General features: G+C 39.8%; 1 protein-coding gene across 2 annotated transcripts in view; it reads left to right on the top strand.

Annotated features, from left to right (window-relative positions):
- The window catches only part of scube3 (signal peptide, CUB domain, EGF-like 3), a 294,145-nt gene that overhangs the window by 84,988 nt on the left and 193,007 nt on the right, over positions 1-16,150 (top strand). For both annotated transcript variants that reach the window (XM_087304850.1, NM_001260501.3), the window contains 2 exon segments: positions 1,870-1,992; positions 16,007-16,132. In XM_087304850.1, the coding sequence (XP_087160976.1) occupies positions 1,870-1,992; positions 16,007-16,132 (249 nt within the window).

Genomic DNA, 16,150 nt, shown 5'->3' with positions numbered 1-16,150 from the left:
CCAGGTACTGATCGGGCGCAGTCCTGCTTAGCTTCAGTGGGCGACCATGTGACAGTTGCAGAGAGCTAGCTGCCGGCTAACAGTAAACAGTGTTGGTTTTCTGAGCAGTCAAATAGCATTCAGACACAGAACTTGAATAATCACATGTAAAATAACACTGCAGAAGTCTTTACTGTATAAATAATTCAATACGATTATTCTTTATTAAAGTTACTAATGGTAAAGATTAGGGGTGTAACGATTTATCGTTGTACGATTTATTGCGATGCAAAAATGTCACAATATGCATCGTGGCGTTATGACGATATGATTACGATATGGCGTCCGTTTTCTCTTATAAGTTGAGCTGTTTGTACGTGAGCTACGTTCCACCTGCTGTCGCACGTGAGTTCAGATTGCAGCAGCAGTAATGTTAGCAGACCAAGATGAGCGGAGCTGAAATAGAGGATGGCCCATCCTCTCAAAATCAGACGTCTGGCAACATTTCGGTTGTCCAGTCATTGCTTTAGACTCGTCCGCTTTTTGACACGCATACTGGGTCAAACATCCTAAGTTTTAAAGTCTTCACAGTGATTTACATACTTTGCACAGCGACAGGGATACCTCCTAATGGTGTTGAAAGAGTCACATGCTGTATTTATAAGGTACAATTCACCATAAAATATCATTCTGTCTTCATATAATGTTCCCTCCGCAAAATCACACATGACGTGAGCTGTTACTACAGAGGGCGGACTTTGATAGACGCGTGCGTATGGCAAGCCGTTTTAGCATTTAAACCTTTGTTCTGACTATCCATAAATGTATTTAGAGATATCTCTAATTATATTTTGACTAGTCATAATTATAATTCGACTAGTCAGAATGACAATTAGAGATATCTGCAATTACAATTGTACTAGTACGAAATCAGATTGGAGATATCTGCAAATTTATTATGACTAGTCATATTCCTCCATTGACTTCCATTGAAAAATATTTGCAGATATCTCTAAATGAGTTTTGACTAGTCACAATTGTAATTAGAGATATCTCTAAATGAATTTAATTAAATATGAATTAAATACCTGGAAATGTGGATTTTTTTTTGCACACACAAAAAACGCAAGTGACCAAGCAAAGCCTTAAGCTCTTACTGTTAAATTCAATTGAATAAAAAGCTTATTTCTTTTGCATCTTTACCTAAATTGTTCCTTAATTTTGTCTGTCATTTCAATAATATTTTTAAGAAGTTTTTAAATTGTTTTATTTTCCAGAGACAGTCCTGTTTAATTTATTTTCTTAAAGAAGGTTCAGTTTAACAAGTTAAAGCAAAAGAAATACATAAAAAAATAGTTTACTTGGTAAAATTTGCATTTCAGTTTAATTTTCAATTTTGAATCCAAATATCGTGATACATATCGAATCGTGAACATTATATCGTGATACACATCGTATCGTGAGCTGAGTGTATCGTTACACCCCTAGTAAAGATGCTTGTGCATCAATACTTTGAACTCTATCTGGATCTAAAAACATGCAAATGAAACAACTTTGACTCCATTTTGGTTAAACTCTGCAACAACTACACAATTCTCATGTGTTCTGAACTGTCATGTCAAATATAATTATAACTCAACATTGTATATCCTGCGATGTGACCATTGCGGATTTTGATGTCGATGCTGAAACAATATATTGTGCAGCCCTAATTTATTGTCAAAGAGAGAGATTTTTGTTGTGGAAATACAACTGTGCCATGCTGGATCAGCAAGTTTTCACTTGAGTGTTTCTATTTACTCGCCCGAGGCGGAAACATGTGTGGGTTTTTTCTGAAAATAGCGAGGGCCTGAGCTCCTTTAAGCCTCTTGATTTCCTTTTCTCTCACAGATGTGGACGAGTGCGCCGAGGCCCTGGACAGCTGCAGTATAGATGCCATCTGTCAGAACACCCTCAAGTCATACAAATGCATCTGCAAATCAGGATACAAAGGCGACGGGAAACACTGTGAAGGTGAGAAGCATTCACTGAGAGAGAACGATGCTGAAACACACCAGACCAATGAAGGAAGAATACTGAAAATAAACACTTGATTCTGGATATTTAGTGTAGACTGCATGCAAAGAGCGTCTTATTTTGGAGTAAGGTGTGCAAGGGGTCTTAAAGTCTTAAAATATCAAAAACTACATTTACATTTTAGGCGTTTAGACTTATATTCACTGAATTATTGTCCTGTAGATCTTAAATCATTTAATTTTCCCATGAGGGATGCGTTTTCCAAATGACGACGTAACTGGCGGTGTTATATTATGAAAGAAGTGTTTGCCATTTGATGCAAATGCTTCATTCTGACACGTGTATGGCATTTTGAATGTAGTGTTACATTTCGAAGGAGACGTGAGGCATTTTGTGTGCAGTTTTGAGAATTGTGTATAGAGTTTTAAAATACAGTGGACTCTGGTTTGAAAATGTGTGTGAGCTGTTTGAAAAAAACTGTAAAAATCTTTATGAACCTTTTGCTGATGGAGATGAATGTTTGCATCTGACAACAGGTTTTGAAGTTTGGTTTCATTCTATAACACTGGACTTATTATTCTATGAAAGTTTAAACTTTGATAGTGTTTAAACAGGAGAGAAAAGTGTGGGAAGAATGAAGGAAAAACACTGAAAATAAACACTTGATTCTGGATATTTAGTGTACACTGCATGCAAAGAGCGTCTTATTTTGGAATAAGGTGTGCAAGAGGTCTTAAAGTCTTAAAATATCAAAAACTACATTTACATTTTAGGCGTTAAAAAGTCTTATATTCACTGAATTATTGTCTTGTAGATCTTAAATCATTTAATTTTCCAATGAGGGATGCGTTTTCCAAATGACGACGTAACTGGTGGTGTTATATTATGAAAGAAGTGTTTTTTTATGCAAATGCTTCATTCTGACACGTGTATGGCATTTTAAATGAAGTGTTACATTTCGATAGAGATGTGAGGCATTTGGTGTGTGCAGTTTTGAGAATTGTGTATAGAGTTTTAAAAAAGAGGGGACACTGGTTTGAAAATGTGTGTGAGCAGTTTGAAAAAAATTGTAAAAATCTTGAACCTTTTGCTGTCGGAGATGAATGTTTGCATCTGACAACAGGTTTTGAAGTTTGGTTTCATTCTATAACACTGGACTTATTTTTCTATGAAAGTTTGAACTTTGAGAGTGTTTAAACAGGAGAGAAAAGTGTGGGAAGAATGAGGAAAAAAAACTGAAAATAAACACTTGATTCTGGATATTTAGTGTACACTGCATGCAAAGAGCGTCTTATTTTGGAGTAAGGTGTGCAAGGGGTCTTAAAGTCTTAAAATATCAAAAACTACATTTACATTTTAGGCGTTAAAAAGACTTATATTCACTGAATTATTGTCTTGTAGATCTTAAATCATTAAATTTTCCAATGAGGGATGCGTTTTCCAAATGAGGACGTAACTGGCGGTGTTATATTATGAAAGAAGTGTTTGCCATTTGATGCAAATGCTTCATTCTGACACGTGTATGGCATTTTGAATGCAGTGTTACATTTCGATGGAGACGTGAGGCATTTTGTGTGTGCAGTTTTGAGAATTGTGTATAGAGTTTTAAAATACAGTGGACTCTGGTTTGAAAATGTGTGTGAGCTGTTTGAAAAAAACTGTAAAAATCTTTATGAACCTTTTGCTGATGGAGATGAATGTTTGCATCTGACAACAGGTTTTGAAGTTTGGTTTCATTCTATAACACTGGACTTATTTTTCTATGAAAGTTTAAACTTTGAGAGTGTTTAAACAGGAGAGAAAAGTGTGGGAAGAATGAGGAAAAAAAACTGAAAATAAACACTTGATTCTGGATATTCACTGCATGCAGAGAGCGTCTTATTTTGGAATAAGGTGTGCAAGGGGTCTTAAAGTCTTAAAATATCAAAAACTACATTTACATTTTAGGCGTTAAAAAGACTTATATTCACTGAATTATTGTCTTGTCGATCTTAATGTGCTTTCACACCTACACTTTTGTTTCGGAACCTGTCTCGTTTGGCCAGTTAGCGCGGTTCGTTTGGCATATGTAAACAGGGCAATCGCGCTCTGTTCTGCGCCAAAGTAATCGCTCCGAGATCGCTTGAATTAGGTGGTCTCGGCTCGATTGAAACGAACCCTGGAGCGGTTCGATTGCAGTGAGAAAGCGATCCGATCCGAGCGCGGTTATATCACAGTGTTTTATGGATATGTAATAGGCTTACAGCTATATGAAGAGAGAGTTATGAGTAGGGCGGGAAGTTTCGCGAGTCTCCGGATGCCCGCAAACGAGTGATGATCTCCCGGTAATCTCGCGTCTCCCTCCCTCAAATAGGCATCATCGCACACCCTTCTAACCCCTCCCCACCACATCTCTCCTCAAACACATCGCGCGCGTGCACCCTGTCAATCACTACCAAACCACCACCTCTCCTGACAGCTGAGCACGACGCTGCAAAATAAACCCTGACACTCTGACTAATGTAAGGAGAGTTTACTCGCACGTGACTTGTTTTAACTCTTTTGGTCCGTTTAGAAACTTTGCAATGTGAAAGCGAACCGCTCCAAGAGCAAAGAGCAACAATGTAACAATTGTAATCTCTGTTTCGGAACAACTGAATCGATTCACAGATGTGAAAGCACCCTTAGGGTGCTTTCACTCCTACACTTTTGTTTCGGAACGTATCTCGTTTGGCCAGTTAGCGCGGTTCGATTAGCATATGTGAACAGGGCAATCGCGCTCTGTTCCGCGCCAAAGTAATCGTTCCGAGATCGCTTGAACGAGGTGGTCTCGGCTCGATTGAAACGAACCCTGGAGTGGATCGATTGCAGTGAGAAAGTGATCCGATCCGAGCGCGGTTATATCACAGTGTTTTATGGATATGTAATAGGCTTATGACTATATGAAGAGAGAATTATGAGTAGGGCGGGAAGTTTCGCGAGTCTCCGGATGCCCGCAAACGAGTGATAATCTCCCGGTAATCTCGCGTCTCCCTCCGGTCCTCAAATAGGCATCGTCGCGCACCCTTCTCACCCCTCCCTCTCTTCTCCCTCCACCCCTTCTCATCCGTCTCTCCTCAGACACGTCGCGCGCGCACCCTGTCAATCACCACCAAACCACCACCTCTCCTGACAGCTTAGCGGGACGCTGCAATATAAACCCTGACACTCTGACCAATGTGAGGAGAGTTTACTCGCACGTGACTTGTTTTAGCTCTTTTGGTCCGATTAGAAACTTTGCAGTGTGAAAGCGAACCGTTCCAAGAGCAAAGAGCAACAATGTAACAATTGTAATCTCTGTTTCGGAACAACTGAATCGATTCACAGGTGTGAAAGCACCCTTAAATCATTTAATTTTCCAATGAGGGATGCGTTTTCCAAATGACGACGTAACTGGCGGTGTTATATTATGAAAGAAGTGTTTTTTTTAATGCAAATGCTTCATTCTGACACGTGTATGGCATTTTGAATGCAGTGTTACATTTCGAAGGAGACGTGAGGCATTTTGTGTGCAGTTTTGAGAATTGTGTATAGAGTTTTAAAAAACAGGGGACACTGGTTTGAAAATGTGTGTGAGCAGTTTGAAAAAACTGTAAAAATCTTTATGAACCTTTTGCTGACGGAGATGAATGTTTGCACCTGACAACAGGTTTTAAAGTTTGGTTTCATTCTATAACACTGGACTTATTTTTCTATGAAAGGGTGCTTTCACATCTGTAGTTCGCTTCATTTGGTCCAGACCAAGGGCAATAAATGATACATTGTTGCATTTTCTGCCGTCTTGGGTCGTTTTCACACCACACTGCTGGCTTTGGTCCGAACCAGTTGAAACGAACCAAAATAGAGTCATCTGACAAAATCCACATCTCTCATTGGCCAGATGTTGTTGAACATATTTCCTAAACTGCTTATTGATTGGTCAGAAATCACGTGCGGGAAAATGCCAGTGAACTCCCGCAGGTAAACAAAACCTTTAACTCTGGAGGGACGACTGCGCTGGCTGATTGTATGCCTGCTTTAGACAAACTAGACATTACGAAAATCAAGCGCGGCTGCAGCTGGAAAACAGTGTTTAATGCATCGCTCGTCACTTCAGGAGGAGGAGTAAAATAATTTAGCTAAACTGCGACATGGTCATCTTGCGGAAATATTACCAACAAACCAACATAATACAAAAATAAAACGTTTGCACCTTTGACTGAATTCACACTTTTTGTCCTCTTTTCGTTCCACTGTATAATTGTATTTAAATGCATGCAAGATAAATAGACCTGAATGTAAATATAGCGAGATATAACGAGATTCAGATTGCTGTTTGAGCTAGTTAAGAACTGTGACCAGCCATGCTGCTCATTTCAACAGGCGATTGCTGCTTTCTCAAGGCTTAAAGACTGTTATTTACTCCGAAGCCACGTTATTTGTAGCAAATAGCTATCAAGAGTTTTGCAATAGCTTTCATAGGATTAGGATCCGGTTTTTAGTGCTTGTCTTGATGTGTGTGCTGAAATTCAGCACGTGGAGAAGTATATTTGAACAGCGATGCTCGTATCTCTCCAGCACACATTTGTATTTCCACACCATATCAAGGGCTTTACAGGCTGATCCCAGTTCAGTCATGAGGGCCGTTTTAACGCAGCACAAACATTCCCGAACTCATTCACTTCCCAGTGTTTTGCCTGGGCTTAAGATGTTTGTATCCAGAAAGGATCACATTGGCTAAGTGGCTCCAAAAGCAGCATACACCTCTCCAAATACAACTGAGCTTTAAAAACTTCCCTCAAGGCATACCAGAACACAATATAAGCAAAGATATGGCTATATCAACGCAGAGCTCCAGACCAAGACTGCAAGCTTGGCTTTTGACCAACGACTTGTCTAATTATGCCAATTAACTCAGTTAAGCCTTTTATTGCAAAGACAAAATTAATGAGTTATTAAAGCTATTATGTCTCAAAATGCTAAAAAAAGATTGGGAACATATTTGCAAATGTATTCAAATTTCAAGAGATGGCAGATCATCTTATTTGCAACTTTAACTCTAAATTCCTCTTATATGAAAGGCAAAAGCCTCTAGATTACACTTATTGTACCAAAATAAAATTCAATTCAATTCAACTGTTTATTGTCATGTGCACAGTAAGGAAACACGTCTCCCTGTACAATGAGATTCTTACTTTGCCGTCCACAGTGAAGTCATACACACAACATACACATCATACACATAAATACACATATATACACAGAAGTGACTGAAGTATGATTATGAAATGTAAGTATATAAATATCTATGAAAGTAAACAATATATAAACCTGATTTGAGTAATGAAACATATGCAAACAATGTACAGTGTTTTTTTGTTGTTGTTGTTTTTTAATTGTGCTTATTATGCAAAAAGTGCCTAGTGCAATTGGCTTATGTGCAAAAAAATAAAATGGGATGGAGAATGTAGTGTTGTACTGAGCAGAAAAAGAGACTGTTATGTGCGTTGGTTATCTGTTTGGAAGTCTGATAGCTGATGGGAAGAAAGAGTTCTTGAGTCTGGCAGTCCTGCATCTCACACTCCTATACCTCCGCCCTGAGGGTAGGAGTGTGAATAATCCGTGTTGTGGGTGAGTGGGGTCTTTCAGGATGGAGGCAGTTCTCTTGTGGACTCTGTGATGGTAGATAGTCTGCAGGGAAGGTAGTGGGGACCTGATGATCTTCTCTGCAGTCCTCACCACTCTCTGCAGACGTTTGCGGTCCTTTTCAGTAGCGTTGCCATACCATACAGTAATGCAGTTGGTCAGGATGCTCTCAACCACACAGCTGTAAAAGTTGCTGAGGATCTTAGATGACAGTTTCCTTAGCTTCCTTAAGAAGTACAGCCGCTTTTGTGCTTTCTTGACCAGCTGGGTGGTGTTCAGTGTCCAGGTGAGGTCCTCACTGATGTGGACCCCCAGGTATTTAAAAATGTGATCATGTCTTGATTTTTAATGATTTAATTAGGACAGTAAGGTCTGACTTTGCTTAGACAAAAGTCTTGTCACTTAGCAGAAATAATGTACAGCTGAGTTCTCAAACGCAATTTACCTGGGGGCCGCTGGAGGCACAGTCAGGGTGAGGCTGGGTCGCATTAGGTTTTCCACAAGAAAATCCTCCCAGTCTTCTCAAGTCTAAAAAAAAATAATATAAATAATATAAAAAATAAAATAAAAAAGTAACTCATTAAGAATTAATAAGAAAATTAATCAATCAATCGGTAATAAATAATAATAATAATAATGAAAATAATAATATTTAAATTTACTGTTATTCACCGTGCTGTTGTTACAGGAAAAAGAAGCAACAGTGTTGTCATTTGGTTTCACTTCGTTAATATTATATAGAAATATATGTAATGTTTATTGTGTGATTAACTCAACCCAAGCTCATTCTAGAAACGTAGCCCCGCGAACGTTTCTGGAGACCGTGATTTACGTGGCCGGAGGTATGTAAGGCCGCGTTTAGTTTTTTTCGAGCGAACGGTGCGGGGCGGTGTGGCGCCGCTCCGCCCCTCCTCTTCGCGATCGCCGGCCGACGGCTCGCCTCCGAGTGGAGGGCTTTCCCGATGCAACCAGTTTGTCCGCTTAGCTCACAGCTGCATCGGCGGAGCGGAGGTCCCGGAGGAGGATGAGGAGCCGGCCGCGGGGACGACGACCGGGATAGAGTCCGGGGAACAGCGGTTCCGGAAATCAGATAAGACGAAAAACGGAATCCGAAAAATAAGGGCGAGAACGCGGCGGGATCCGAAAACGGCTTTTGCTTTTTTTTTTTCTGGACGGCTTTTGCGAACCGTCGCTCAGGTTTAGGGAAGGAGGAGGAGGAAGAGGAGGATGGCCAAGTCGGCCGATCCGGCGGCTTTTCGCGCGAGAACGGTGCAGGCGCGAACAGCGCGCGCTCCCGAGAGGCGCCCGAGACGCGAAAAAGCGCGCACAGCGGCCTCTCGCGGATCCGTGAAAACAATAACCGCTCGAATACGTACCTCCCGGGGCGTAAATCGCGGTTCGCAGAAACGTCCGCGGGGCTACGTTTCCACAATGAGCCCGGGTTGGATTAACTCTCTAAGTGTCATTTTCAGTTCACTTCCAAGTCAAAAATAGTAATTAAATGACTCACTCTGTCTAATCTTCAAGAACAGCCTACAGTTAGCTCCTCCATCATGTTCTGCTGCTGACTTGACCCGCTTTGCTTCGGTCTGCCGCTATTCTGATCCAGGGAGGCAGCTTCATCTTCTCGAGATCTCTTTTGATCAGCCTCATTATCAGATAGTAAAAAAAGAATGAAAATATGCTCGACTGCCTCTTTGCTATTTTAAACAAATACAGATATCATTTAGGTCAGCCCTGCTCACTACACACGAAACATTAACCACCAACCAATTAGAGCAGTGGTTGTCAATCTGTGGTATGTGCACCACTAGTGGTACGCAGGCTTCCTTCTAGTGGTACGCGGAGGATTGAAATTTGTCATGTACATGCTACACACATTTCAAAATTTATTAAAAATGATGTATATAATATGCCATAAATGACATATAGCCTAGATTTTTTTAGGTAATATGCCACATTTTTTTTTAACTGTGCTGAATTGTTGCTGCTTTACTGGGTCTACTACGCTACTGTATTTCAATTCTGCTCATTTTGGTGGTACTTGGAGAAACTATTTTTTTCTGAGGTGGTACTTGATGAAAAATGTTTGAGAGCCACTGAATTAGAGTGATTGTAAAAGTAAGAAACATGATTGGTTGAAAATATTGTTCATGGCCGATAGTTAAACGTGACTTTTGCTTTAACTTGCGCATGGTGACTACCGTCAATTCACAGTCTTCACTTGCACACACACACACACACACACACACACACACACACACACACACACACACACACACACACACACACACACACACACACACACACACTCTCTCTCTCTCTCTCTCTCTCTCTCTCTCTCTCTCTCTCTCAAGTTCAAGTTCAAGTTGCTTTATTGGCATGACATTAAGTACAGTATTGCCAAACCACTTCAAATATGAAACATTAAAACCATTGAAAAATTAATAGTTATACAAATAAGATATAATGACACAAAAAAAACACAAAAAAAAACAATAAATTTGATAAATATAATAATAATAAAAAGTTTAAATTATTTAAATAAGATACATGAGTTTACATTAACCATTTCTTATGGTGTGTAGGGTGTATACATATTTTGCAGCTAGTCTAAATGTCAATTCGTACTCTCCGAGTATATGGTAAAGTTTTTCTGAGTCATTTAAATTAAAAAATGAACTGATCAATGTTTCAAAATAGGGGAAAATTAAATAATATAATAAATCTCTCTCTCCCTCTCTCTCTTTCTAACAAACGCAAACGCATACACAAGTATTCACCGCACGCAAGTTAATCCCGAATCAATTAAAATAAATACCAGAAAGCAAAACATGAATATCTGAATATTCAGAAACAGGATCTGACAAGCTCCGGCTCAAATTAAGCACTGATTTATATACATTTATCTACCTATAATGTCCCCTGGGCAGCAAAAAAATAAAATAAAATAAAAATAATAATAATAATTTTTTTGAAGTGTTGTGAATGAAGCACACTGGGATGAATATCCACTTGTGATGACTCAATAGCCCCTTTCACACATACAGACCTTTCCGGAAAATTACCGTCAATTTTCCGTAACAGCTTACAAATGGGAATTTTTCATCATTGGGGCCCTTTAATAAAACAGGACAAGTGTTATCAGAAAAAAAATGGTTGGAAATCATTTAACCTACTTGATGTTCTGCCATTTTAGTATTACATGAGTCAAAGGTGTGCTGTTTGTTGTTCATCAAGAAATATGTTTGATGAATGTAGTACAATTATCTCTTTTATGCCCCTTTTAAGATTTTCAGGCACATTTTGCCCCTCACATCCTTTTACTTTTTAGGTTATTTTTATAAGTTATATCCTAAAATGTCCATAAAATTGGTGGATGAAAACAGTTAATGGCATGACTGCCAAGCAAACTACTCTCTGTGTGTTTGGCTGTAATTACCATGTCATGTCCTTATCGGCAACATGTAGGATATTTCATGCTCTATTTCACATCTTAAAGGTAAAGAATTGAGTCTGTCATCTTTTTAATCTTCCTTTTTTAAAACACCAATTTCCCTTCCCTAAGGTAAGTCTGAAAACGAAGCCAAGAAACAGCAGAAATAGAGATAGACCTTGCAATGTTTGAATTCATAAAGTATCGGAATGATCTTATTATAGACTACACAATAAAAACCACATTTCTCCATCAGTAACTGTGTCTTGTTTCCAAGTGAAATGATTAGCCCATGCTTAAACAAGATACATATATTGGAGAAACATACGATATTAAGGTTTGAATTAGGTTTTTTTTCCCCTTTAACTTTAACAGTTTATTTTCCTTTACTTTAAACCTGAAGTCTGGTTTGATTTGTGCTTAAAAAATGAAAAAACTGTTTGCCAGTAGGGTGATTAAAATAGATTCAACACAAAAATAGTCTGCTGCTTCAATACAAAAATAGTGCTGTCGTGTAGTCAAATGTCTAATCGTGATCACAATATGCAATTTAGTGAATGGAATTAATGGTATCAAAAAGCAGCACATTTGACAGACCTTGTTCAACCACTCACTGCTCATAAACGCAAAGTTTCTAATCAGCCAATCACATGGCAGCAACTTAATGCATTTAGGCATGTAGACATGGTCAAGATGATCTTCTGCAGTTCAAACTGAGCATCAGAATGAGGAAGAAAGGAGATTTAAGTGACTTTGAACATGGCATGGTTGTTTCTACCAGACGGGCTGGTCTGAGTATTTCAGAAACTGCTGATCTACTGGGATTTTCACCCACAATCATTTCTAGGGTTTACAGAGAATTGTCCGAAAAAGTGAAAATATCCAGTGAGCGGCAGTTCTGTGTGCGCAAATGCCTTGTTGATGCCAGATGTCTGAGGAGAATGGCCAGACTGGTTCTAGCTGAGAGAAAGTCAACAGTAACACAAATAAGCACTCGCTACAACCGAGGTCTGCAAAAGAGCATCTCTGAACATACAACGCGTCCGACCTTAAAGCGGATGGGCTACAGCAGCAGAAGACCACACCGGGTGCCACTCCAGTCAGCTAAGAACAGGATACTTAGGCTACAATTCACACAGGCTGACTAAAAATGGACAATAGAAGATTAGAAAAACAATGCCTGGTCTGATGAGTCTCGATTTCTGCAGCGATATTCAGATGGTCAGGTCAGAATTTGGCATCAACAACATGAAAGCATGGATCCATCCTGCCTTGTATCAACAGTTCAGGCTGGTGGTGGTGGTGGTGTAATAGTGTAGGGGATATTTTCTTGACACTTTGGTTCCATTAGTACCAATTGAGCATTGTTTCAATGCCACAGCCTACCTGAGTATTGTTGCTGACCATGTCCATCCCTTTATGACCACAGTGTGCCCATCTTCTGATGGCTACTTCCAGCAGGATAACGCACCATGTCATAAAGCGTGAATCATCTCAGACTGGTTTCTTGAATATGGCAATGGGTTCTCTGCACTCAAATGGCCTCCACAGTCACCAGAACTCAATCCAATAGAGCACCTTTGGGATGTGGTGGAACGAGAGATCCGCATTATGGATGTGCAGCCGGCAAATCTGCAGCAACTGCGTGAAGCTATCATGTCAATATGGACCAAAATCTCTGTGGAATATTTCCAGTACCTTGTTAAATCTAAGCCATGAAGGATTAAGGCAGTTCGTAAGGCAAAAGGGGGTCCAACCGGGTACTAGTAAGGTGTACCTAATAAAGTGGCCGGTGAGTGTATAGTAAATTACTGAAAAAAAGTAATATAATTAATTTTTTTATTTATTGCTTTGTAGCTTTCGTCATTTCTTTTCAATTGCTTTGTGGTCTGATGAGTTTTACACAACATTTTGTGTAGAGCTTTAAAATAAATATACAAGATATTAAATACCTGTACGTACGAAGTCATCAGTTCAGGTTTCAAGTCACTTGATTTACTGCTTAAATGCTTATGGTTGCATTAAACCATCATTAACCCAAAATCGTTATTCCAAACTGCTCCCTCCAAGCAGTTTTACACAATTGTTAGGTTAATTTTGCATGATGTGATCACTCCATATACGCACTGTAAACTCCATCATCTGAGTCGTAAGAGGCTATTTATTATTATCTGGATGCACTTCTGCAATCATCCCAGCGTGAAACGAAAAACCCGTAAACTAAATGAAGACTTGCAAACCATTACTTCCACTTTTGCAGAATTGCTTCTATTGTTCGGCCTTTTCGGAGACGCACATGTGGAGGGCAGAATAGCTTGTAATTTCATGCATGCCGTTTCTTCTGCGCTAAACCTGAAATGAAAACAGAAAGGGTAAAAGACTTTGTACTGTGTTGGAGGTGGGATTAAAAAAAGCATTCAGGAATAAAGACGCAAAAATAAAGGACTGTGAATGCCTCTCCGTAGTCACCGAGCCCCGACGACTACAAAGCGGAGAAGAGAAGTCTGGGTAATTAGTGCTCAATTGGCCGTCTAATGAGAGGGGACGGCCTGTGGTCCCCCCCCAACAGTCATCCACTTCTCTGTCTGGCTCTGAGATGTTTATTCAGCTGCTCTCGCAACCCAAACATGAGGCATAATTCACCATAATCACTGCAGTTACTGGCACACAGAAGCTCGGAGTCCGCTAAATAAATTAATTAGGAACAAATTAATGCCGACGCGTTTTAAAAGGGCTCACATCCCACTTATTTCAAGGTCAACTTATGTTTTTATCTGCATGGAGAGTTTTTTCAAGGGCATTAGAGATGATGTAGCTTTTAAACTTTATGTACAGTTGAAGTCAAAATTATTAGCCCTCCTGATATTTTTTATTGTTTTCTTTTTCAAAAATTTCCCAAATGATGTTAAGGAGGGGCGAGGCAGTGGCGCAGAAGGTAGTGCTGTCGCCTCACAGCAAGAAGGTCGCTGGTTCGAACCTCGACTCAGTTGGCGTTTCTGTGTGGAGTTTGCATGTTCTTCCTGCCTTCGCGTGGGTTTCCTCCGGGTGCTCCGGTTTCCCCCACAGTCCAAAGACATGCGGTACAGGTGAATTGGGTAGGCTAAATTGTCCGTAGTGTGTGAATGTGTGTGTGGATGTTTCCCAGAGATTGGTTGTGGCTGGAAGGGCATCCGCTACGTAAAAACTTGCTGGATAAGTTGGCGGTTCAATCCGCTGTGGCGACCCGAGATTAATAAAGGGACTTAGCCGACAAGAAAATGAATGAATAAATGATGTTAAGGAGCAATTAATTTTTTTTTTACCGTATTAAAATTATTATTTTACCTATAATATTTTTATTCTGGAGAAAGTCGTATTTGTTTTATTTCGGCTAGAATAAAAGCAGTTTTAGATTTTTTTAATGTCGATATTATTAGCCTGCTTAAGAAATATTTGTTTTTCCGATTGTCTACAGAAGAAATCACTGTTATACGATTACTTGCCTAATTAACCTAGTTAAGCCTTTAAATATTAATGGGAAATGGGCATTTTTAAAAATTTCTTGTAATGATTAAGGTGGCACGGTGGCTTAGTGGTTAGCATTGTCACCTCACAACAAGACGGTTGCTGTTTCCAGCATTCCAGCATTGACATTTCTGTGTGGAGTTTGCATGTTCTCTCCATCTTGGCGTGGGTTTCCTCCGTTTCCGCAAACACATGCACTAAGTTGAGTTGGATGAACTAAATTGGCCGTAGTTTGTGAATGTGTGAGTGAATGGGCGTTTCCCAGTACTGGGTTGCGGCTGAATGGGCATCTGCTGTGTAAATATGCTGGAACAGTTGGAGGTTCGTTCCGCTGTGATGACCCCTGATAAAAAAGGGACTAAACCGAAGGAAATGAGTGAATGAATGTACAGATTTATACCAAGGTCAATATCTATACCACCCTAGTACCTTGTTACTTGTTTTATGCTTGATGTATGCACAAATCGGCCAAGCAGAATCTTAGTAATGTGAAACCTCTCAGGTATATCGCAATAAACACAGTTCTGATTTGCGTTGGGTCGATAGACTGCCATCATCCATCGCTGATGGCCAATAGACACCACAATGCTGAGCTGGCATTGTGATCCTCCGCCCCGCCCCCATTCCCAGCAGCAACCCTCTCGCGAAAAATACACACTTAGGCTCTGTTTACACTAATATGTCTTAGTTTTAAAATGACATTTTTTAACGAAATCAATCCACGTCTACACTAGTGTTTCACCTAGAATTTCTGGAAAGATCTTTCCGTCCACAGCTGAAAACGCTCATCACGTGACCACACACACACAAACTCTTGTTATGCGCTGCAGCGTCTGAGCTCTTGCAGTCAGCCCAGTTTATCAAGGATGTACTGCTGGATCGTGTCTCACTAAAATTGTTAAATGTGACATTTAATCCTGTCTCTATCTAACGACTCTTCAGTCTTTTGAATTTATCAGGTAACATGTCATGTTGTCAATACACTGCTTCAATCTTTCGCTTTCGCACTTTTACTTAGTAATTTTAGCATAAACCTCAGATACTGTTGGCTGGTTCCTGTTTTTTGTGCCCCTTTTTTACCAACCAAGTTTGTTGACGTCGTTATAATGACACAGATCACTCTGCCTATTCATCCTAGAATCCCGCTAAAAAAGTGATTGACAGGTGGTCATTTGTGCGTAACTTATCTTTATTTATCTATGATTTGGTTATGGGTAAAACAAAGAACATGCAGGTCAGGTAGTTGAAACGGTAGTCTACAAATAATTAATTTGGTATGAACTAATTAATTATTCATAAATAATTTATTCACCGCCGCCTATGACAACGATGCCATCGCAATATTTCACATTATACATTGTATGATTTGGTTGACCTCGCCCAACCCTATTCCGACTCTGATTTGGCCATGTTTTGGCTGTGTTACAGACATCGATGAGTGTGCCAGCGAATATAATGGAGGATGTGTTCACGAGTGCATCAACATCCCTGGAAACTACAGATGCACGTGTTATGACGGCTTCCGTCTGGCCCACGACGGACACAACTGCTTGGGTAAGTCCTCCTTTGTCA

This window comes from Danio rerio, chromosome 23, assembly GCF_052040795.2.
Source record: "Danio rerio strain M-AB ecotype USA chromosome 23, GRCz13ab, whole genome shotgun sequence".
In the NCBI taxonomy this organism is placed as follows: Eukaryota; Metazoa; Chordata; class Actinopteri; order Cypriniformes; family Danionidae; genus Danio; species Danio rerio.
The sequence above is the reverse complement of the archived record's forward strand: the minus strand, read 5'-3'. Positions and strand labels throughout refer to the sequence as shown.